The sequence below is a fragment of the Poecilia formosa genome, unplaced genomic scaffold, assembly GCF_000485575.1.
Source record: "Poecilia formosa unplaced genomic scaffold, Poecilia_formosa-5.1.2 Scaffold20, whole genome shotgun sequence".
Taxonomy (NCBI): Eukaryota; Metazoa; Chordata; class Actinopteri; order Cyprinodontiformes; family Poeciliidae; genus Poecilia; species Poecilia formosa.
Genome location: NW_006799959.1, coordinates 1,211,463 through 1,229,345, shown reverse-complemented (window position 1 = coordinate 1,229,345; position 17,883 = coordinate 1,211,463). Strand labels below are relative to the sequence as shown.

The 17,883-nt window shown below is 40.0% G+C and overlaps 1 protein-coding gene across 6 annotated transcripts in view; it reads right to left on the bottom strand.

Annotated features, from left to right (window-relative positions):
* The window catches only part of wdfy3 (WD repeat and FYVE domain containing 3), a 105,729-nt gene that overhangs the window by 5,809 nt on the left and 82,037 nt on the right, over positions 1-17,883 (bottom strand). For 5 of the 6 annotated variants that reach the window (XM_016669141.1, XM_016669137.1, XM_016669139.1 and 2 more), the window contains 12 exons: positions 16,393-16,561; positions 15,511-15,674; positions 14,320-14,468; positions 13,948-14,068; positions 12,591-12,676; positions 12,428-12,508; positions 12,114-12,168; positions 11,907-12,026; positions 11,704-11,821; positions 10,857-10,963; positions 10,412-10,565; positions 10,189-10,325 (listed from right to left, as the gene is read on the bottom strand). In XM_016669141.1, coding sequence (XP_016524627.1) covers positions 10,204-10,325; positions 10,412-10,565; positions 10,857-10,963; positions 11,704-11,821; positions 11,907-12,026; positions 12,114-12,168; positions 12,428-12,508; positions 12,591-12,676; positions 13,948-14,068; positions 14,320-14,468; positions 15,511-15,674; positions 16,393-16,561 — 1,446 coding nt within the window. In that variant the 3' untranslated portion in view covers positions 10,189-10,203. Of the gene's footprint in view, positions 1-173; positions 268-355; positions 539-629; positions 810-1,584; positions 1,744-2,383; positions 2,539-2,880; positions 3,023-3,106; positions 3,320-10,188; positions 10,326-10,411; positions 10,566-10,856; positions 10,964-11,703; positions 11,822-11,906; positions 12,027-12,113; positions 12,169-12,427; positions 12,509-12,590; positions 12,677-13,947; positions 14,069-14,319; positions 14,469-15,510; positions 15,675-16,392; positions 16,562-17,883 lie in introns of those variants that run through there. The other variant, XM_007547375.2, reaches the window with a different exon arrangement.

The window sequence follows — 17,883 nt, the reverse complement described above, 5'->3', positions numbered from 1 at the left end:
ATAATAATAATAATAATAGTAATATTTTGTGTTTTGCAGTGTAGACGAGGTCTGAATGAAAATGGCTGCTCTACGTTTTAATTAAGGGTATCACCGTATATTATACAGTTGGTTTATTACATAAAATACCATTAAAATAACTTTAAGTCTGAAAAATGTAAAGCAAAACTCACCGATCTTCTCATCCGCGCAGCAGTCGGACACGTCGGGCTCCACTGGCTCTGGCGCAGGGGTTTCTGGGACTTGTAGGAACTCCATTCTCCAAAACTACAAAACATTTTTCACCACAATCCCAGAAGGTTAAAGGTAAAGCTCCTGAAAAGATGACAAACCTGAGTTCAGAAAGTCTGGTTACCCTGACGACTCCGTCGGAGTGTCCGGTGACGATGACGTTCTGCGTGTCCCACTCGTTCATCTCGGACACGCAGCAGCAGAGGATCTGCTGGCTGCGGCCGGTGAAGGTGTTGGCGCTGGCGATGGGGCTGCCGTTGATGCTCCACATGTGGATGTAGGTTCCTGCGCAGGAGACGATGTCACCCTGCAGAAAGCGGACGGTTTATTAGCACCGCACTTTGTACTCCCCTGACCTACATGAAATTCCAGGGTCATCCAGTGAGGAAGTGACTCACTGTCAGCTCGTTGATGCAGAGAGCGGAAACGGGCGCGCGGTGGCCACGCAGCTGTGTGACGAAGGACAGCTTGTTGAGGTCCCAGATGATGCAGGTCCGATCCCGGGAGCCGCTGACGACGATGCGGTACGCCGACGACGCGGTCAGACACGTCACGGCGTCCGTGTGGCCAAGTAACGCCTGAAACGTAAAGAGAAACGGTTCATTCTGACAAACCTCACCTCACTGACCGAGGCAACTGGATGATTCAGATTAAATGGCTGTGCCTGACGCGACCCAAATACCATTTATCTATTTTTGCCTTAGTTACTCTAGTTCCTACACCAGCCATCTTATGTCATGTTCCCTTTTTTATTTTTAACTTAAAATAAACAACAAGGAATCGTTATGTAACTGAATTTATAAAAAACAATAAAAATTTAAAAAAATCAATTTAAGTGTCACTATATTTGAAAGAAAAAATTTACATTAAGAAAACATCCATCCATCCTTCATCATACACGCTTAAAATCTGGCAAAAGAAACATTTTTCCATAAACACTGCAGGTCTGTGTCCGAGTCTGTTGAAGTTTTGGTTAAAACATGTTTGTTTTTCATTCAGCTGGTAGAAAATCCAGAAATTTTACTCAAGTAAGAGAAGAAATACTTCATAATAAAATTACTCCAGTAAAAGTAAAAAGTACAGCGTAATAAAAATACTCCTAAAAGTAAATTTTTCTAAAAAGTTACTCAAGTTAACGTAGCTGAGTAAATGTAACTAGTTACTACCCAACTCTGCATACAAGTTGAATACTTTTGGAAGAGTGAACAAAAAAAAGAAAAAAAAAAAAGATTTCACATAAAAATATTTGGGTCACTCCAGGCCGAGTGTGCGCAGCCTCACCTGTGTGCGCAGCCTCACCTGTGTGCGCAGCCTCACCTGTGTGCGCAGCCTCACCTGTGTGCGCAGCCTCACCTGTTTGAGCGTCAGAGACTTGGCCTTCTCCTTGGAGCTTCCTGTCTCCCACACGCAGATGGCGGTGCTCGTCCCCCCGGTGATGACGAGCTTCGGGTTGGGACAGATGGCGCCGAGGATCTGGCCCCACTCTGACAGACACTCGTACACCACCAGGGCCTGAAACGAGTCGGAATATCGAAATTTATCCTCAACACAACAACTGGCTGTGCACAAAAAGGTTTTCTTAACGTCCCACCACCTTGAAGTACAAACACACTGCACAAAATATTACCAAGTAATTCTGGTCTAGTTTCTAGAGCAAATATCTTAGTACACTTAAAATGAGACAAAACTAACTTAGAAGTAACTTTTCAGCAAAATATAGAAGCTTGTTTTAAGTCAATAATTCCTCAATGTTGTTTTAAAAAATAAAATTTTAAGTAAAACATGGAAAAAATGTCTTGTTCTAAGTGAAATAATCTGAGTGGAACTAGCATTATTTTCATCAATATAAAGGAATTATTTAGTAAAACAAGCTTCTATATCTTTCTGGAAAGTTACTTTTAAGTTAGTTTCAACTTATTTCAAGTGCACTAAGATATTTGAACGAGAAACTAGACAAACATTTTGGTAATATTTTGTGTTTTTGCATCAGATCCATCAGTAGACCCAGACTTCAGGCCTGACCTCTAGTTTCTAGCTGTAATACCTGAAGCTGTGTGTTGACCCTTTGCAGGTCCAAAGATAATATCAAAGGATAATAATAACATATTAAAACCATCTCTGTAAATCTGTGAGGGCATAAGAAGCCTCTGACCTTGTCGGACTCGTAGTTGGCCAAGCGGCAGCTGAGGTCGGCGTAGCCCCAGGCGAACGTTTTGCTCCAGGTGGGTGGAACCAGAACTTTGTTTTGCTCCACAGCCAGGATGCCTTTATCAGTGCAAACGATCTGACCCACAGGCTCCTTCAGCTCTGAACCAGAGAAACATGAGTTCTGTTTACTTATGTGTTTAAACTCAGACAATGAAGCTGTATAAAAAAAAAAAATCAGCTTCTTAGAAAAACCAAAAAGTAAGACACACAGAAGCAATTACTGAATTATTTTTATTTATAAATTCATTCTGTTTATTTTTACATGTGTTCAGGATGGAACTAGTTGCAATAAACAATAAATCAATTTATTGTATGATAAATTAAAACTAAATCAATAATGCTGATGGAAATATTAAAGCAGATTTTAATCTGTGTGTGTGTGTGTGTGTGTGTGTGTGTGTGTGTGTGTGTGTGTGTGTGTGTGTGTGGCCTTATGATAACCTTTGACAGGAGCAAGAGAAGGTCTGAGGTTGTCCAGGTGATGGAAAAAGATCTTGTCGTTGTTGGAGTTCGTCGGAACGGCTGCTAGGTCGCCGTTGGTTTTACTGCGAACGCGTTTGGGGGGATGAGGTTTCTTAAACAGCTGAAAGAAAGAAAAAGAAAACTCAGTCAGAAGGAGATTTCTGCTTCCCAAACCAAAGCAGAGTCAGATTTCCGAGTTTCTGACCTGCTTGGGGATTTGTCCGAAGTTGTTGATGAAGCCGATGGTGGCCGTCTCCTTCAGCGGGTCGTTGATGTTGTAGATGTCCACCTGCCCCTCGTAGAACAGGTGGTGGAAGACGTTGACGGCCTCCACGGCCGGCGGCCCCTGCTGCTTGTAGCCGAAGATCAGGTCGATCCACTCATGGAGGTGAGCGGAGACGTAGTCGCACTCCAGCGCCTGGAAAAAAACACAAATCTCAAACCTCAACAAGTATAAATTAGGCTTTCCTGAACAGGTTAGGATCGGTCTGTGGGCTGACCCAAACATGTTCATTAAATTTTTTTCACAAAATCTACTTTTGATAACAAGACTTTAGCCTGGTTAGGCATAGAATGAGCTGCTTTAGGGCCTCTGTCACTTTAAATCCAAACAAACACAAATCCACTCCAACTCACCATTTACGTAAAAATGTCTGCAAACAGATGCGCAATTGTATAACCGTATATCTCTGAAAAGCAGAAGTGAAACCTCCTGCGCAACCAACAAGAAAGCAGCAAGTGGTTTCTGGATGGTAAGTCAACAACTAAACACTTGTCTTTTCCAGCAGCCATTGTACAGCAAGACTATCAAACCATTGGAGCTCTGCTTGGGTTTCTAGGTAACGGTGCAGCATGACTCAACAATCAGGAGGCTTTTTAAAAGGGTCATTTACCAGATACCAAAAAACATTAACTTACTGCTAAAAAAATCATTTAGGTCATCTTCAGTTGTTACAAAACTGCTACATGTAGCAAATATGACTTAAAAGAAATTTTACTTCCTGATTTAATGCCTTCAAATTGGGCCACCGTCTCTTTAAAACCTCCGGCTGCAGAAAGTCATTACAACATGGCTCCTCCATTAACCCTTCAACCACGTTTTTACCAGTGTTTCACTGCGCAGTGCCACCAGTTTGCTAATTGCTGCTGGCTAGTCTGAAGGAACTGAGCAGGGAGGGCTGCTCTGAGAGGCGGAAGGAAAGAAACAGCAGCTCGGAGGAGGAGCTGCACCTTGGAGGCGGAGCTAGATCCACCCAGGCGTTTTGAATAGTGGAATAGTTGTCATGAGAATTAAAGGATTTCTCAAACAGGCTTGAAAGAGTGAAAGCAGGACTCCAGGTATGTTTTTGAAGAGGGCATCACAACATGATGTAAAGCTCAAAAAAGTGGATTTTACTTGTTACTGCCCTCTAATTCTCCTACCTCTCTGTGGACTCTGATGAACTCCCGGGGGTCACCTTTGGCCCACGGCGGGAGGATGACGTCACCCAGCTTGGTGCCGTTCTGCTTGGCACCTGAAGCAACAAACGGCAGAATAAGTGAAATCTCCTACAGCTGATCTGAAAGCAGCCGACGGCGCGGATTGTCTCTGGTCACCCACCCAGATCAAAGTTATTGGAGTTCAGCAGGAACTCAGGCAGGTAGAAGAACTCTGGGATCAGCTCCTTGACGTCGGCCATGTTGTGTTTGGAGGCGGAGAGCCACGCCTCCCGGACGCTGTGGAACATCCTGTCTGCAAGGTCAAAGTGACCTCCCTGAAGGTCACAGAGACACACAGTTAAATCGTGGTTCCCAAACCTTTTCAACACTTAAAGGGGTTTTTATTGTTTCCTTTTAAGTAACTAAACAAGTGTGTTGTTTTTCTTTCCCTTTTGTTTATTGTTTTTGGTTGTCATATTTTATTTTGAACATTTAAAATGTCTTCCAGTTCTAAATTATGGAAATGAGGCTAATCTTCAGAGCTATTTAGCTTTGCTTTTTGGCAAGCAGAGCTTTGACCCGATTTCTGTAATAATCAATATAAGCTCTGGAATTGAGGATCGAACCTGAAGTCTGAGGAAAATCTGCGTGAATGGCTCCATCCGGACCAAATACGAGGCAACGATCATGGCGGAGGAGTAGTGGGTCCCGTAGTGGTACGCTGGGGTTTCACCTGGACAGAGGAGTCAGCAAAGATCTGAGTAACATCAGGAAATAGCTGCACCATTTGTTTAGTTTGATGTAAATTCGCCAGTTTAATAACAGATAAAACTGCTGAATAATACTACTAAATATTAGCTTTTTGATGCTAACGCCAACTTCATGAGCGCTCTATGACTAACCCAAATCTGATTCTTTTGCCAAATCTGACTTTTTCACCGCAGTCTGAATGGCCCAATTCCAATCTTTTTTTATCCAAAAATAATCAGATTTGTGTCATGTCCATATGTGGAGCTAAGTGGGATACATATCTGATTGTTTTCAAAGTGTCTGCAGTCTGAACGGTCATGTCACTTAATGTAATTCTGCACCAGAAGAAGCAGACGCGGTAAATCAAACTGATAATTGTAATTATGAAATTAAGACAGACGTTTGTGTCACTGAAGCAAATTATAATCACAATCCCACTCTTGGCTCCACATCCTAACAAAAGGATGCAGTCAAAAGGCCGCTGCAATGCATTGTGCTTTCTTTTGATCAGCTTCCTCCTTCATGTTATGATCTTGTGACAATACTGTCGTCTCTCATTGCTGAACAAATTTAAAATCGTTCTCTTGCACATGCTGGCAACTTTGAGGATGAAAACCAGTCTGATGGTGATTGAGTTTCATTAGCAGTATGAACAAAAAAACCAAGCAAGTCAGATTTCAGTAAAAAATGTGAACTGAGCGTGAAGAGGTTCGGCGGCCTCACCGTTGGGATCCTCCCAGTCTTTGTATCTCTTCTTGTACTGGGTGAGCCGGTCGTCGGTCTGGGCGCCCATCGGCTTGGCCAGGTTTCGGAACGTCTTTGGGTTGTTCAGGTCCAACTCCTGCAAATTTAAATAAACAACAAAAACTGAAGGCGGACCCAAATCCACAAACCTCGTTTTAAAGGTGAAACGCTTCTTTGCTCACCTCTGAGTCGAAGTCGGCCAGGATCCAGGGGAAAACCGGGTACTGCATCAGGTCGTTGTACGAGCGTCCCGCCAGCGTGTTCAGATGCATCAGGTACTGGAAGTTACTGATCTCGCCTCGCTGGAACACACACACACACACACACACACACTCAGGAGGCGTCGATACAGGCAACAAGACTATAAATCCCAAATTAAAGATTCTTACCTCCCATCTTTGAGTGACTGACTTCTCACCAACCAGCGTGCTGAGAAGTCCAGACCTGAAGGAGACGAGGAGAAAAACTCAGTGGCTCTGAAATAAAGGGCTGATAGTCTTTATTATTATTGTTTTATTATTATTGTTATCATTATCATCATCGGTGCGGAGAAACAGATACAAGAGGAAATGTTATTTATGAGAACAGAGTAGGTGATTGTGATTTATGTAAAAAAAAAAACTGTAGTAAATTCCTTTCTGGTTATTTTTATGTGCAGAATAGCCTTAATAACTGAAATAACTAATTATTATGAGATAATTACCCTTGTTCGACGCTGGTGTTGGGCCTCTGGCCTGAAACAGACTCTGAGCTGTCAGCCAGCGACGGCACAACAGCCAAGAACCTGCAGAAAAAAAAAACGCTGTTCAGCGTCTCCAGCAGGAGTAAAACTCATTTTCATTACCAAAGGTAACTCTACACTCTACCTTTGGTAAACTTTGTTGCGAACGCCTTTCTGGAAAGCCAACAAGTAGTTCCTTCCATCGGCTGAGAAAACTTCCACCGCCATCGGCTGAAAGAAACAAAAACAAAACAAGGTTTTACACTAAAACATAAAACCTCCAACATTTGAGCATATTTAACAAAAACCTTTAAAAATCATTGCATTTCTGAAGTACATGGTGAAGTAAAGTCACATTGGACTTTTGCTCTTCATTTGGCTTTTTGTGCATTTAAACCAACTTATTGTTGGTGTTTTTGTTAATGATGCTAATTTTGTTTGTTGATGAAATTTTAAGAAAAATGATTGTTTATCCACAGTTATTAAAATTAAATAGACGCTATATTAGTGGGTTAGCTATTGATCAATAAAAACTGGAACACTGACCAATTTATTTGATGCATATTGATGTCTGTGATGTCATTTCACATTTGGTTACTGTATGATGTATTTATGATGTTTTCATGACAATGAGCTGCCTTCACTGCAAAAACGAAAATCTTACTAAATACTTTTGGTCTAGTTTAGTTAGTTAGTACATTTGAAACAAGACAAAACTAACTTACAAGTAACTTTTCAGCAAGAAACTGTTTTAAGTCAATAATTCCTTAATATCGAAGTACGGGTTCCACTGGCAGATTATTTCACTTGTAAAAACACATTTTTCATGTCATAACTGCAGTATTTTTAATCAATATTAAGGAATATTTGTCTTTAAACAAGCTCCTGTTTCTTGCTGAAAAGTTACTTGTAAGTTAGTTTTGTCTTATTTAAAGTGTTATATGACATAATTGCACTAGAAGCTAGACCAAAAATACTTGGTTTTCAATTGTGTTATTGAAGTGAAGTTGTTGAGATGTTCTATGTAAATAAACTTGACTGACTGATTAAATACAAATTTGTTATATGTATGGTCTACATGTGTAATAAATATAAGATTTTGTAGGTGGATAAGAACTGGGAATATTGATACGTTTATGCTTGTCAATATTCAGTCCCATGAATATTTGGTTTTGACTTTATGCTTCATGCTCTAAATTTTTTTGTACATCTTTAAAAAACAAATCATCAATAATAATAATAAAAAAATTCCAACTAAGAGAAGTATCACTGTAGAAACTTATAGTCCAAACTGTTGAAAACTCTTCTAAATTTGAGCCTTTTAGCCCAGTTTATGATCCAATAACATCACTTTTCTTAGGTGCTTAATAAAAATATAGAAGTGGTATTTAAAGTACAAAAACAAAAATATATGTTAATTAAAACATGCCAACCAATTTACTTATAAAGTTGAATGTCTCAGACAGAGCTAACACTGCAGTGTGGAGGGTTTTGGGCCTGACCTGCAGCAGGTAGCGCCGCTTGTGAACCTCCTTGATGTCTTCGTAAGCAAAGATGCTGCAGGTTCTCTTCAGCTGGCTCTGGCCCTGCCGCGCCCCTCTGGGAATGATGGCCTCGTGCAAACTGGACACCAAGTAAACATAAGGATTCAGATGAAATTACGCAACAAAAACAGCACAAAAAATATAAAGGGAGAATAAAAATGTAAAACACTATTGAAGAAATATTTCCCATAAATTCATGATTGAAAGTCTGGTTAAAAGTTTGTAAATGTCTATAATTCTACTCTAACATGTCCCTGCAGAGGGATGACGTCACTCTGTCAGGAGGTAAAGTCTGGGTCAGAGGTCAGAGAGGAGACGGCGGCGGCTCACTTGGGCGGCAGGGTGTCGATGTCCCTGATCTCCCTGGAGACGGTCATGGTGTAGCCGTCGATGACGTAGAAATGCTCCTTCCCGAACAGCAGCAGACCCTCGCTGGTGTCCAGGCCCTGCACCCTGGCACAGCGGTACATGTGCTGGATCTGGAGGAACAGGAAGAAAACAGATCACATGAATAAAAACTGTGAGCAAAAAAAACAACTGTTCAGAGGAAAAAAATGAAACAGAGAAAGAAGGATGGGAGGGTCAGGAGAGAAACTGTGTGATGTGAGAAGAGTTGGTGAGAAAAAGAGACAGTTCAGAGAAAAACACTGCAGAAAAAATGAAACAAGGATGGAAGGAAAAAAACAGGAAGGGAGAAAATAAAGGATGAAAGAATTGAAAAAAAGTCCAGTATTCACAACAGGATCTGCTGCGCCGCACTGAATGGTGATTGACAGCGCTAAGATCCGCCTACTGGCTCTGACTGGTTGTTTCTAGTTAGCGCTGACTCAAGGCAGATGATAGTTTGGATTATATGTATCAAACAGATAAAACCAATATGTAAAAAAATAATTTATAAACGTTGATTCTTTTGTAATGTTTGTTAAATTATGATTTTATTCTAATAAACAACATATTTATTATTATTGAGTTTATTTGACCGGGACAGACACACATCGACATGGATAAACTGAATAAAACAGCCCCATGTTTGTCATAGTGCAATAAAAACAGCTAATTCGCAGCACTTGTCCCTAGAAGTGCTGCGAATTGTTACTTTAAATATAATTTAAATTAACATATTTTAATTACTTTTTTATTATAGAAAAAAATATTTATTCTAAACAATATTTATTGCAATAAATACAATATGATTTTATTGTAATTCAACTTCTATGCACCATAAATCTGGAACAAACTTTCTGTAATGTTTGTTAAACTGTTGACTGCACTGTGTTTTCTTTGTAGCTTTATCACTTTGTGTTTTTATTACTTAAAGCAACTTGAACAAATAAAACAAATAAACTTGACTTGAGTTGTTATTTGTGGCAGAGTGTAATGGGGATCCTTAAATAAACAAAGCTGCTCAACAACATAAGATGAGCTTTTATTCCACAATCCAATAAGAAGAAAAACAGGAAACGCTGAAATTCTGCAACCACAATAGCAGAGCAGATATCGATCAGAAATGTCTCCCCTCACCTTCTCCCCCTCCTCCAGGAGGCGCAGTAGGGACGTGTTGTCGGTCCTCTGCTCTTCTTCTGGACCTCCAGACTCCAGCAGCTGGTCCTGAAGCTGGTCCTGGCTGTCCTCGTCCGTGCCGTCAGCTGTGGAGCGAGACCTCTTCAGAGGAGCCTTCACCAGACCTGGAGGGCAGGAAGAGCAGGAAATAAACACACCGACAGGCAGTAAAATGGATGAGTAAGAAGCAAAACAGATGCTGACTAACCAAATCTATTATAAATCATTTAATATTTAAAAATTACATAATCAGATGGACCAAAATATANGTTTTTACCAGTGTTTCACTGCGCAGTGCCACCAGTTTGCTAATTGCTGCTGGCTAGTCTGAAGGAACAGAGCGGGGAGGGCTGCTCTGAGAGGTGGAAGGAAAGAAACAGCAGCTCGGAGGAGGAGCTGCACCTTGGAGGCGGAGCTAGATCCACCCAGGCGTTTTGAATAGTGGAATAGTTGTCATGAGAATTAAAGGATTTCTCAAACAGGCTTGAAAGAGTGAAAGCAGGACTCCAGGTATGTTTTTGAAGAGGGCATCACAACATGATGTAAAGCTCAAAAAAGTGGATTTTACTTGTTACTGCCCTCTAATTCTCCTACCTCTCTGTGGACTCTGATGAACTCCCGGGGGTCACCTTTGGCCCACGGCGGGAGGATGACGTCACCCAGCTTGGTGCCGTTCTGCTTGGCACCTGAAGCAACAAACGGCAGAATAAGTGAAATCTCCTACAGCTGATCTGAAAGCAGCCGACGGCGCGGATTGTCTCTGGTCACCCACCCAGATCAAAGTTATTGGAGTTCAGCAGGAACTCAGGCAGGTAGAAGAACTCTGGGATCAGCTCCTTGACGTCGGCCATGTTGTGTTTGGAGGCGGAGAGCCACGCCTCCCGGACGCTGTGGAACATCCTGTCTGCAAGGTCAAAGTGACCTCCCTGAAGGTCACAGAGACACACAGTTAAATCGTGGTTCCCAAACCTTTTCAACACTTAAAGGGGTTTTTATTGTTTCCTTTTAAGTAACTAAACAAGTGTGTTGTTTTTCTTTCCCTTTTGTTTATTGTTTTTGGTTGTCATATTTTATTTTGAACATTTAAAATGTCTTCCAGTTCTAAATTATGGAAATGAGGCTAATCTTCAGAGCTATTTAGCTTTGCTTTTTGGCAAGCAGAGCTTTGACCCGATTTCTGTAATAATCAATATAAGCTCTGGAATTGAGGATCGAACCTGAAGTCTGAGGAAAATCTGCGTGAATGGCTCCATCCGGACCAAATACGAGGCAACGATCATGGCGGAGGAGTAGTGGGTCCCGTAGTGGTACGCTGGGGTTTCACCTGGACAGAGGAGTCAGCAAAGATCTGAGTAACATCAGGAAATAGCTGCACCATTTGTTTAGTTTGATGTAAATTCGCCAGTTTAATAACAGATAAAACTGCTGAATAATACTACTAAATATTAGCTTTTTGATGCTAACGCCAACTTCATGAGCGCTCTATGACTAACCCAAATCTGATTCTTTTGCCAAATCTGACTTTTTCACCGCAGTCTGAATGGCCCAATTCCAATCTTTTTTTATCCAAAAATAATCAGATTTGTGTCATGTCCATATGTGGAGCTAAGTGGGATACATATCTGATTGTTTTCAAAGTGTCTGCAGTCTGAACGGTCATGTCACTTAATGTAATTCTGCACCAGAAGAAGCAGACGCGGTAAATCAAACTGATAATTGTAATTATGAAATTAAGACAGACGTTTGTGTCACTGAAGCAAATTATAATCACAATCCCACTCTTGGCTCCACATCCTAACAAAAGGATGCAGTCAAAAGGCCGCTGCAATGCATTGTGCTTTCTTTTGATCAGCTTCCTCCTTCATGTTATGATCTTGTGACAATACTGTCGTCTCTCATTGCTGAACAAATTTAAAATCGTTCTCTTGCACATGCTGGCAACTTTGAGGATGAAAACCAGTCTGATGGTGATTGAGTTTCATTAGCAGTATGAACAAAAAAACCAAGCAAGTCAGATTTCAGTAAAAAATGTGAACTGAGCGTGAAGAGGTTCGGCGGCCTCACCGTTGGGATCCTCCCAGTCTTTGTATCTCTTCTTGTACTGGGTGAGCCGGTCGTCGGTCTGGGCGCCCATCGGCTTGGCCAGGTTTCGGAACGTCTTTGGGTTGTTCAGGTCCAACTCCTGCAAATTTAAATAAACAACAAAAACTGAAGGCGGACCCAAATCCACAAACCTCGTTTTAAAGGTGAAACGCTTCTTTGCTCACCTCTGAGTCGAAGTCGGCCAGGATCCAGGGGAAAACCGGGTACTGCATCAGGTCGTTGTACGAGCGTCCCGCCAGCGTGTTCAGATGCATCAGGTACTGGAAGTTACTGATCTCGCCTCGCTGGAACACACACACACACACACACACACACTCAGGAGGCGTCGATACAGGCAACAAGACTATAAATCCCAAATTAAAGATTCTTACCTCCCATCTTTGAGTGACTGACTTCTCACCAACCAGCGTGCTGAGAAGTCCAGACCTGAAGGAGACGAGGAGAAAAACTCAGTGGCTCTGAAATAAAGGGCTGATAGTCTTTATTATTATTGTTTTATTATTATTGTTATCATTATCATCATCGGTGCGGAGAAACAGATACAAGAGGAAATGTTATTTATGAGAACAGAGTAGGTGATTGTGATTTATGTAAAAAAAAAAACTGTAGTAAATTCCTTTCTGGTTATTTTTATGTGCAGAATAGCCTTAATAACTGAAATAACTAATTATTATGAGATAATTACCCTTGTTCGACGCTGGTGTTGGGCCTCTGGCCTGAAACAGACTCTGAGCTGTCAGCCAGCGACGGCACAACAGCCAAGAACCTGCAGAAAAAAAAAACGCTGTTCAGCGTCTCCAGCAGGAGTAAAACTCATTTTCATTACCAAAGGTAACTCTACACTCTACCTTTGGTAAACTTTGTTGCGAACGCCTTTCTGGAAAGCCAACAAGTAGTTCCTTCCATCGGCTGAGAAAACTTCCACCGCCATCGGCTGAAAGAAACAAAAACAAAACAAGGTTTTACACTAAAACATAAAACCTCCAACATTTGAGCATATTTAACAAAAACCTTTAAAAATCATTGCATTTCTGAAGTACATGGTGAAGTAAAGTCACATTGGACTTTTGCTCTTCATTTGGCTTTTTGTGCATTTAAACCAACTTATTGTTGGTGTTTTTGTTAATGATGCTAATTTTGTTTGTTGATGAAATTTTAAGAAAAATGATTGTTTATCCACAGTTATTAAAATTAAATAGACGCTATATTAGTGGGTTAGCTATTGATCAATAAAAACTGGAACACTGACCAATTTATTTGATGCATATTGATGTCTGTGATGTCATTTCACATTTGGTTACTGTATGATGTATTTATGATGTTTTCATGACAATGAGCTGCCTTCACTGCAAAAACGAAAATCTTACTAAATACTTTTGGTCTAGTTTAGTTAGTTAGTACATTTGAAACAAGACAAAACTAACTTACAAGTAACTTTTCAGCAAGAAACTGTTTTAAGTCAATAATTCCTTAATATCGAAGTACGGGTTCCACTGGCAGATTATTTCACTTGTAAAAACACATTTTTCATGTCATAACTGCAGTATTTTTAATCAATATTAAGGAATATTTGTCTTTAAACAAGCTCCTGTTTCTTGCTGAAAAGTTACTTGTAAGTTAGTTTTGTCTTATTTAAAGTGTTATATGACATAATTGCACTAGAAGCTAGACCAAAAATACTTGGTTTTCAATTGTGTTATTGAAGTGAAGTTGTTGAGATGTTCTATGTAAATAAACTTGACTGACTGATTAAATACAAATTTGTTATATGTATGGTCTACATGTGTAATAAATATAAGATTTTGTAGGTGGATAAGAACTGGGAATATTGATACGTTTATGCTTGTCAATATTCAGTCCCATGAATATTTGGTTTTGACTTTATGCTTCATGCTCTAAATTTTTTTGTACATCTTTAAAAAACAAATCATCAATAATAATAATAAAAAAATTCCAACTAAGAGAAGTATCACTGTAGAAACTTATAGTCCAAACTGTTGAAAACTCTTCTAAATTTGAGCCTTTTAGCCCAGTTTATGATCCAATAACATCACTTTTCTTAGGTGCTTAATAAAAATATAGAAGTGGTATTTAAAGTACAAAAACAAAAATATATGTTAATTAAAACATGCCAACCAATTTACTTATAAAGTTGAATGTCTCAGACAGAGCTAACACTGCAGTGTGGAGGGTTTTGGGCCTGACCTGCAGCAGGTAGCGCCGCTTGTGAACCTCCTTGATGTCTTCGTAAGCAAAGATGCTGCAGGTTCTCTTCAGCTGGCTCTGGCCCTGCCGCGCCCCTCTGGGAATGATGGCCTCGTGCAAACTGGACACCAAGTAAACATAAGGATTCAGATGAAATTACGCAACAAAAACAGCACAAAAAATATAAAGGGAGAATAAAAATGTAAAACACTATTGAAGAAATATTTCCCATAAATTCATGATTGAAAGTCTGGTTAAAAGTTTGTAAATGTCTATAATTCTACTCTAACATGTCCCTGCAGAGGGATGACGTCACTCTGTCAGGAGGTAAAGTCTGGGTCAGAGGTCAGAGAGGAGACGGCGGCGGCTCACTTGGGCGGCAGGGTGTCGATGTCCCTGATCTCCCTGGAGACGGTCATGGTGTAGCCGTCGATGACGTAGAAATGCTCCTTCCCGAACAGCAGCAGACCCTCGCTGGTGTCCAGGCCCTGCACCCTGGCACAGCGGTACATGTGCTGGATCTGGAGGAACAGGAAGAAAACAGATCACATGAATAAAAACTGTGAGCAAAAAAAACAACTGTTCAGAGGAAAAAAATGAAACAGAGAAAGAAGGATGGGAGGGTCAGGAGAGAAACTGTGTGATGTGAGAAGAGTTGGTGAGAAAAAGAGACAGTTCAGAGAAAAACACTGCAGAAAAAATGAAACAAGGATGGAAGGAAAAAAACAGGAAGGGAGAAAATAAAGGATGAAAGAATTGAAAAAAAGTCCAGTATTCACAACAGGATCTGCTGCGCCGCACTGAATGGTGATTGACAGCGCTAAGATCCGCCTACTGGCTCTGACTGCTTGTTTCTAGTTAGCGCTGACTCAAGGCAGATGATAGTTTGGATTATATGTATCAAACAGATAAAACCAATATGTAAAAAAATAATTTATAAACGTTGATTCTTTTGTAATGTTTGTTAAATTATGATTTTATTCTAATAAACAACATATTTATTATTATTGAGTTTATTTGACCGGGACAGACACACATCGACATGGATAAACTGAATAAAACAGCCCCATGTTTGTCATAGTGCAATAAAAACAGCTAATTCGCAGCACTTGTCCCTAGAAGTGCTGCGAATTGTTACTTTAAATATAATTTAAATTAACATATTTTAATTACTTTTTTATTATAGAAAAAAATATTTATTCTAAACAATATTTATTGCAATAAATACAATATGATTTTATTGTAATTCAACTTCTATGCACCATAAATCTGGAACAAACTTTCTGTAATGTTTGTTAAACTGTTGACTGCACTGTGTTTTCTTTGTAGCTTTATCACTTTGTGTTTTTATTACTTAAAGCAACTTGAACAAATAAAACAAATAAACTTGACTTGAGTTGTTATTTGTGGCAGAGTGTAATGGGGATCCTTAAATAAACAAAGCTGCTCAACAACATAAGATGAGCTTTTATTCCACAATCCAATAAGAAGAAAAACAGGAAACGCTGAAATTCTGCAACCACAATAGCAGAGCAGATATCGATCATAAATGTCTCCCCTCACCTTCTCCCCCTCCTCCAGGAGGCGCAGTAGGGACGTGTTGTCGGTCCTCTGCTCTTCTTCTGGACCTCCAGACTCCAGCAGCTGGTCCTGAAGCTGGTCCTGGCTGTCCTCGTCCGTGCCGTCAGCTGTGGAGCGAGACCTCTTCAGAGGAGCCTTCACCAGACCTGGAGGGCAGGAAGAGCAGGAAATAAACACACCGACAGGCAGTAAAATGGATGAGTAAGAAGCAAAACAGATGCTGACTAACCAAATCTATTATAAATCATTTAATATTTAAAAATTACATAATCAGATGGACCAAAATATACAGTTAAATGGAAATTGTGATATTTTAAGGACCAAAATGACAATAATTTATACAAGGAACAAAAATTAATAAAATCAGGAAAAACATAATTTTTCAATTCAGTTTCTGTCAATAAAAAACTGACAACAAAAACAGCTAAAAACTGTTGAATTTCTGGTTAAAACATGTTTGTTTTTCATTCAGTGGGTAGAGAATCCAGAAATTTTACTCGAGAGTAGAAATACTTCATAATAAAATTACTGGAGTAAAAGTAAAAGGTACAGTGTAGTAAAAATACCCCTAAAAATATGTTTTATTAAAAAAGTTACTCATTTAAATGTAACTGAATAAATGTAACTAGTTACGACCCAACACCGGGTAGATCAAACACGATTTTCAATTTTAATCAGAAAACATTAAAATAAAAAAATGTGGGCTTACTAAATATTTTATCTTTCTTGCTCCTATATTACTAGAAGCTTTAATTAGGTAAAATCAAAGCTAAAATGTAGTTTCTATATAGGATTTTGTATTTGTCTGTGCCTCACTGCACATCACGGGTCGAACAGGAAATACTTGTATTAAATCTTTGTCACCTTTGACCCTAGCGATGGTGTCCTCTCCGTGCTCCGGCTCGTGCTGCGCTGTCTCTCCCTCCGTGCTGTGCTCCACGGAGTGCTGGTACATCCCCGGGTTTCCAGACAGCAGCCGCATGTAGTACTCCTTGCTGTCGTAGCTGATGGCCCGGCGGTACCGCAGCGGCTTCTGGAGGCGAACGAGAATCAAACCTGAGAGAGCCGCTCATATTTAAAGGTGCAAACATCAGGCACATGCAGGAGTTAGTGATGATTTAATCCACAGTAGATGTACGTCGCATCAGGTTAGAGGAACCTGCAGTTCTGGAAAGAGTTAGGGTTAGATCAGGGACAAATCAGAGCTCTTCCTGTACCAGTTTATCCCTCTGAAGTTTTTATGCAGCAACTCTGATCCACATATTCACTCCAAAAACAAAAGATTCCCAAGTATTTGTGTCTGTTTTTTAGTGCAAACATCTCAGTACAGTTAAAATAAGACAAAACTAACTTACACATAACGTTTCACCAAGATATAAGAGCCTGTTTTAACAATTTCTCAATAATGATTAAAAAAATATGAGATCCCCTGGCAGCTTATTTAACTTATAACATGACATTTCTCCCCTGCTATAAGTTAAATAATCTGCCAGTCTGTTTTAATAACCCTTTCAATGTTGATGGGCAGCAATATTCGTTGTTATATTCATCGTCGATGTCATAAACTAAGTCTTTATACACTTTGATAATGTAAGAATGTGCAGAAAGTGAGAGCCGTGGTGCTTCGATACTTGAAGATCCTGGCAGAATCAGTGAATTTGCAGCCCAGCTAAAGCCATGCTGTATTTATTTTCAGCTGCAGATTTAAAACATGCGGCAAAAAAACTGATATGTGGGTAATTAGTCTGGACAGGGAGGGCAGGAGGGTACCTGAGCTGAGGGGAAGAGGGGCACCAGAGGGGGGAAGAAGGGCTGGAAAGGTCACAAAAACGAGGTTGAGACTGTCGTAATAAAGCTATGAGCGATGCAACACTTTTTATTTCTGTCTATATGTAAAAAACTAAAAAAAATAATCCACCATATGTATGCAAAACATTTTTTTTTACAAAATGCTTTTTAGCATTTTTAAAGACAAAAATTAAAATTCTTTCTGATCCTTATAGCTGCGATATGTAACTTTTATAAAGAATATGGTTTTATATATTTGTTAAAACTGTCACCATGTCATGGCCATTTACGATGGGCTGTTTATGGTCAAACCTACCAAAAATAACCAATCAGAGCCAGGAGGCGGGTCTTAGCGCTGTCAATCACGCTCCATCATTGCTAAATGTGTTAAGGTCAGAAAAACAACTTACCTTTACAGTAAAACTGTTTATGCACAGTTACAGGTGGCCATGCTAACTAGCCTTAGCATTCAGGATATTTTCGGACTGTGATTGACAGCGCTAAGCCCCGCCTCCTAGCTCTGATTGGTTGTTTCTAGTTAGCAATGGGAGAAAGTGGGTGAACTTG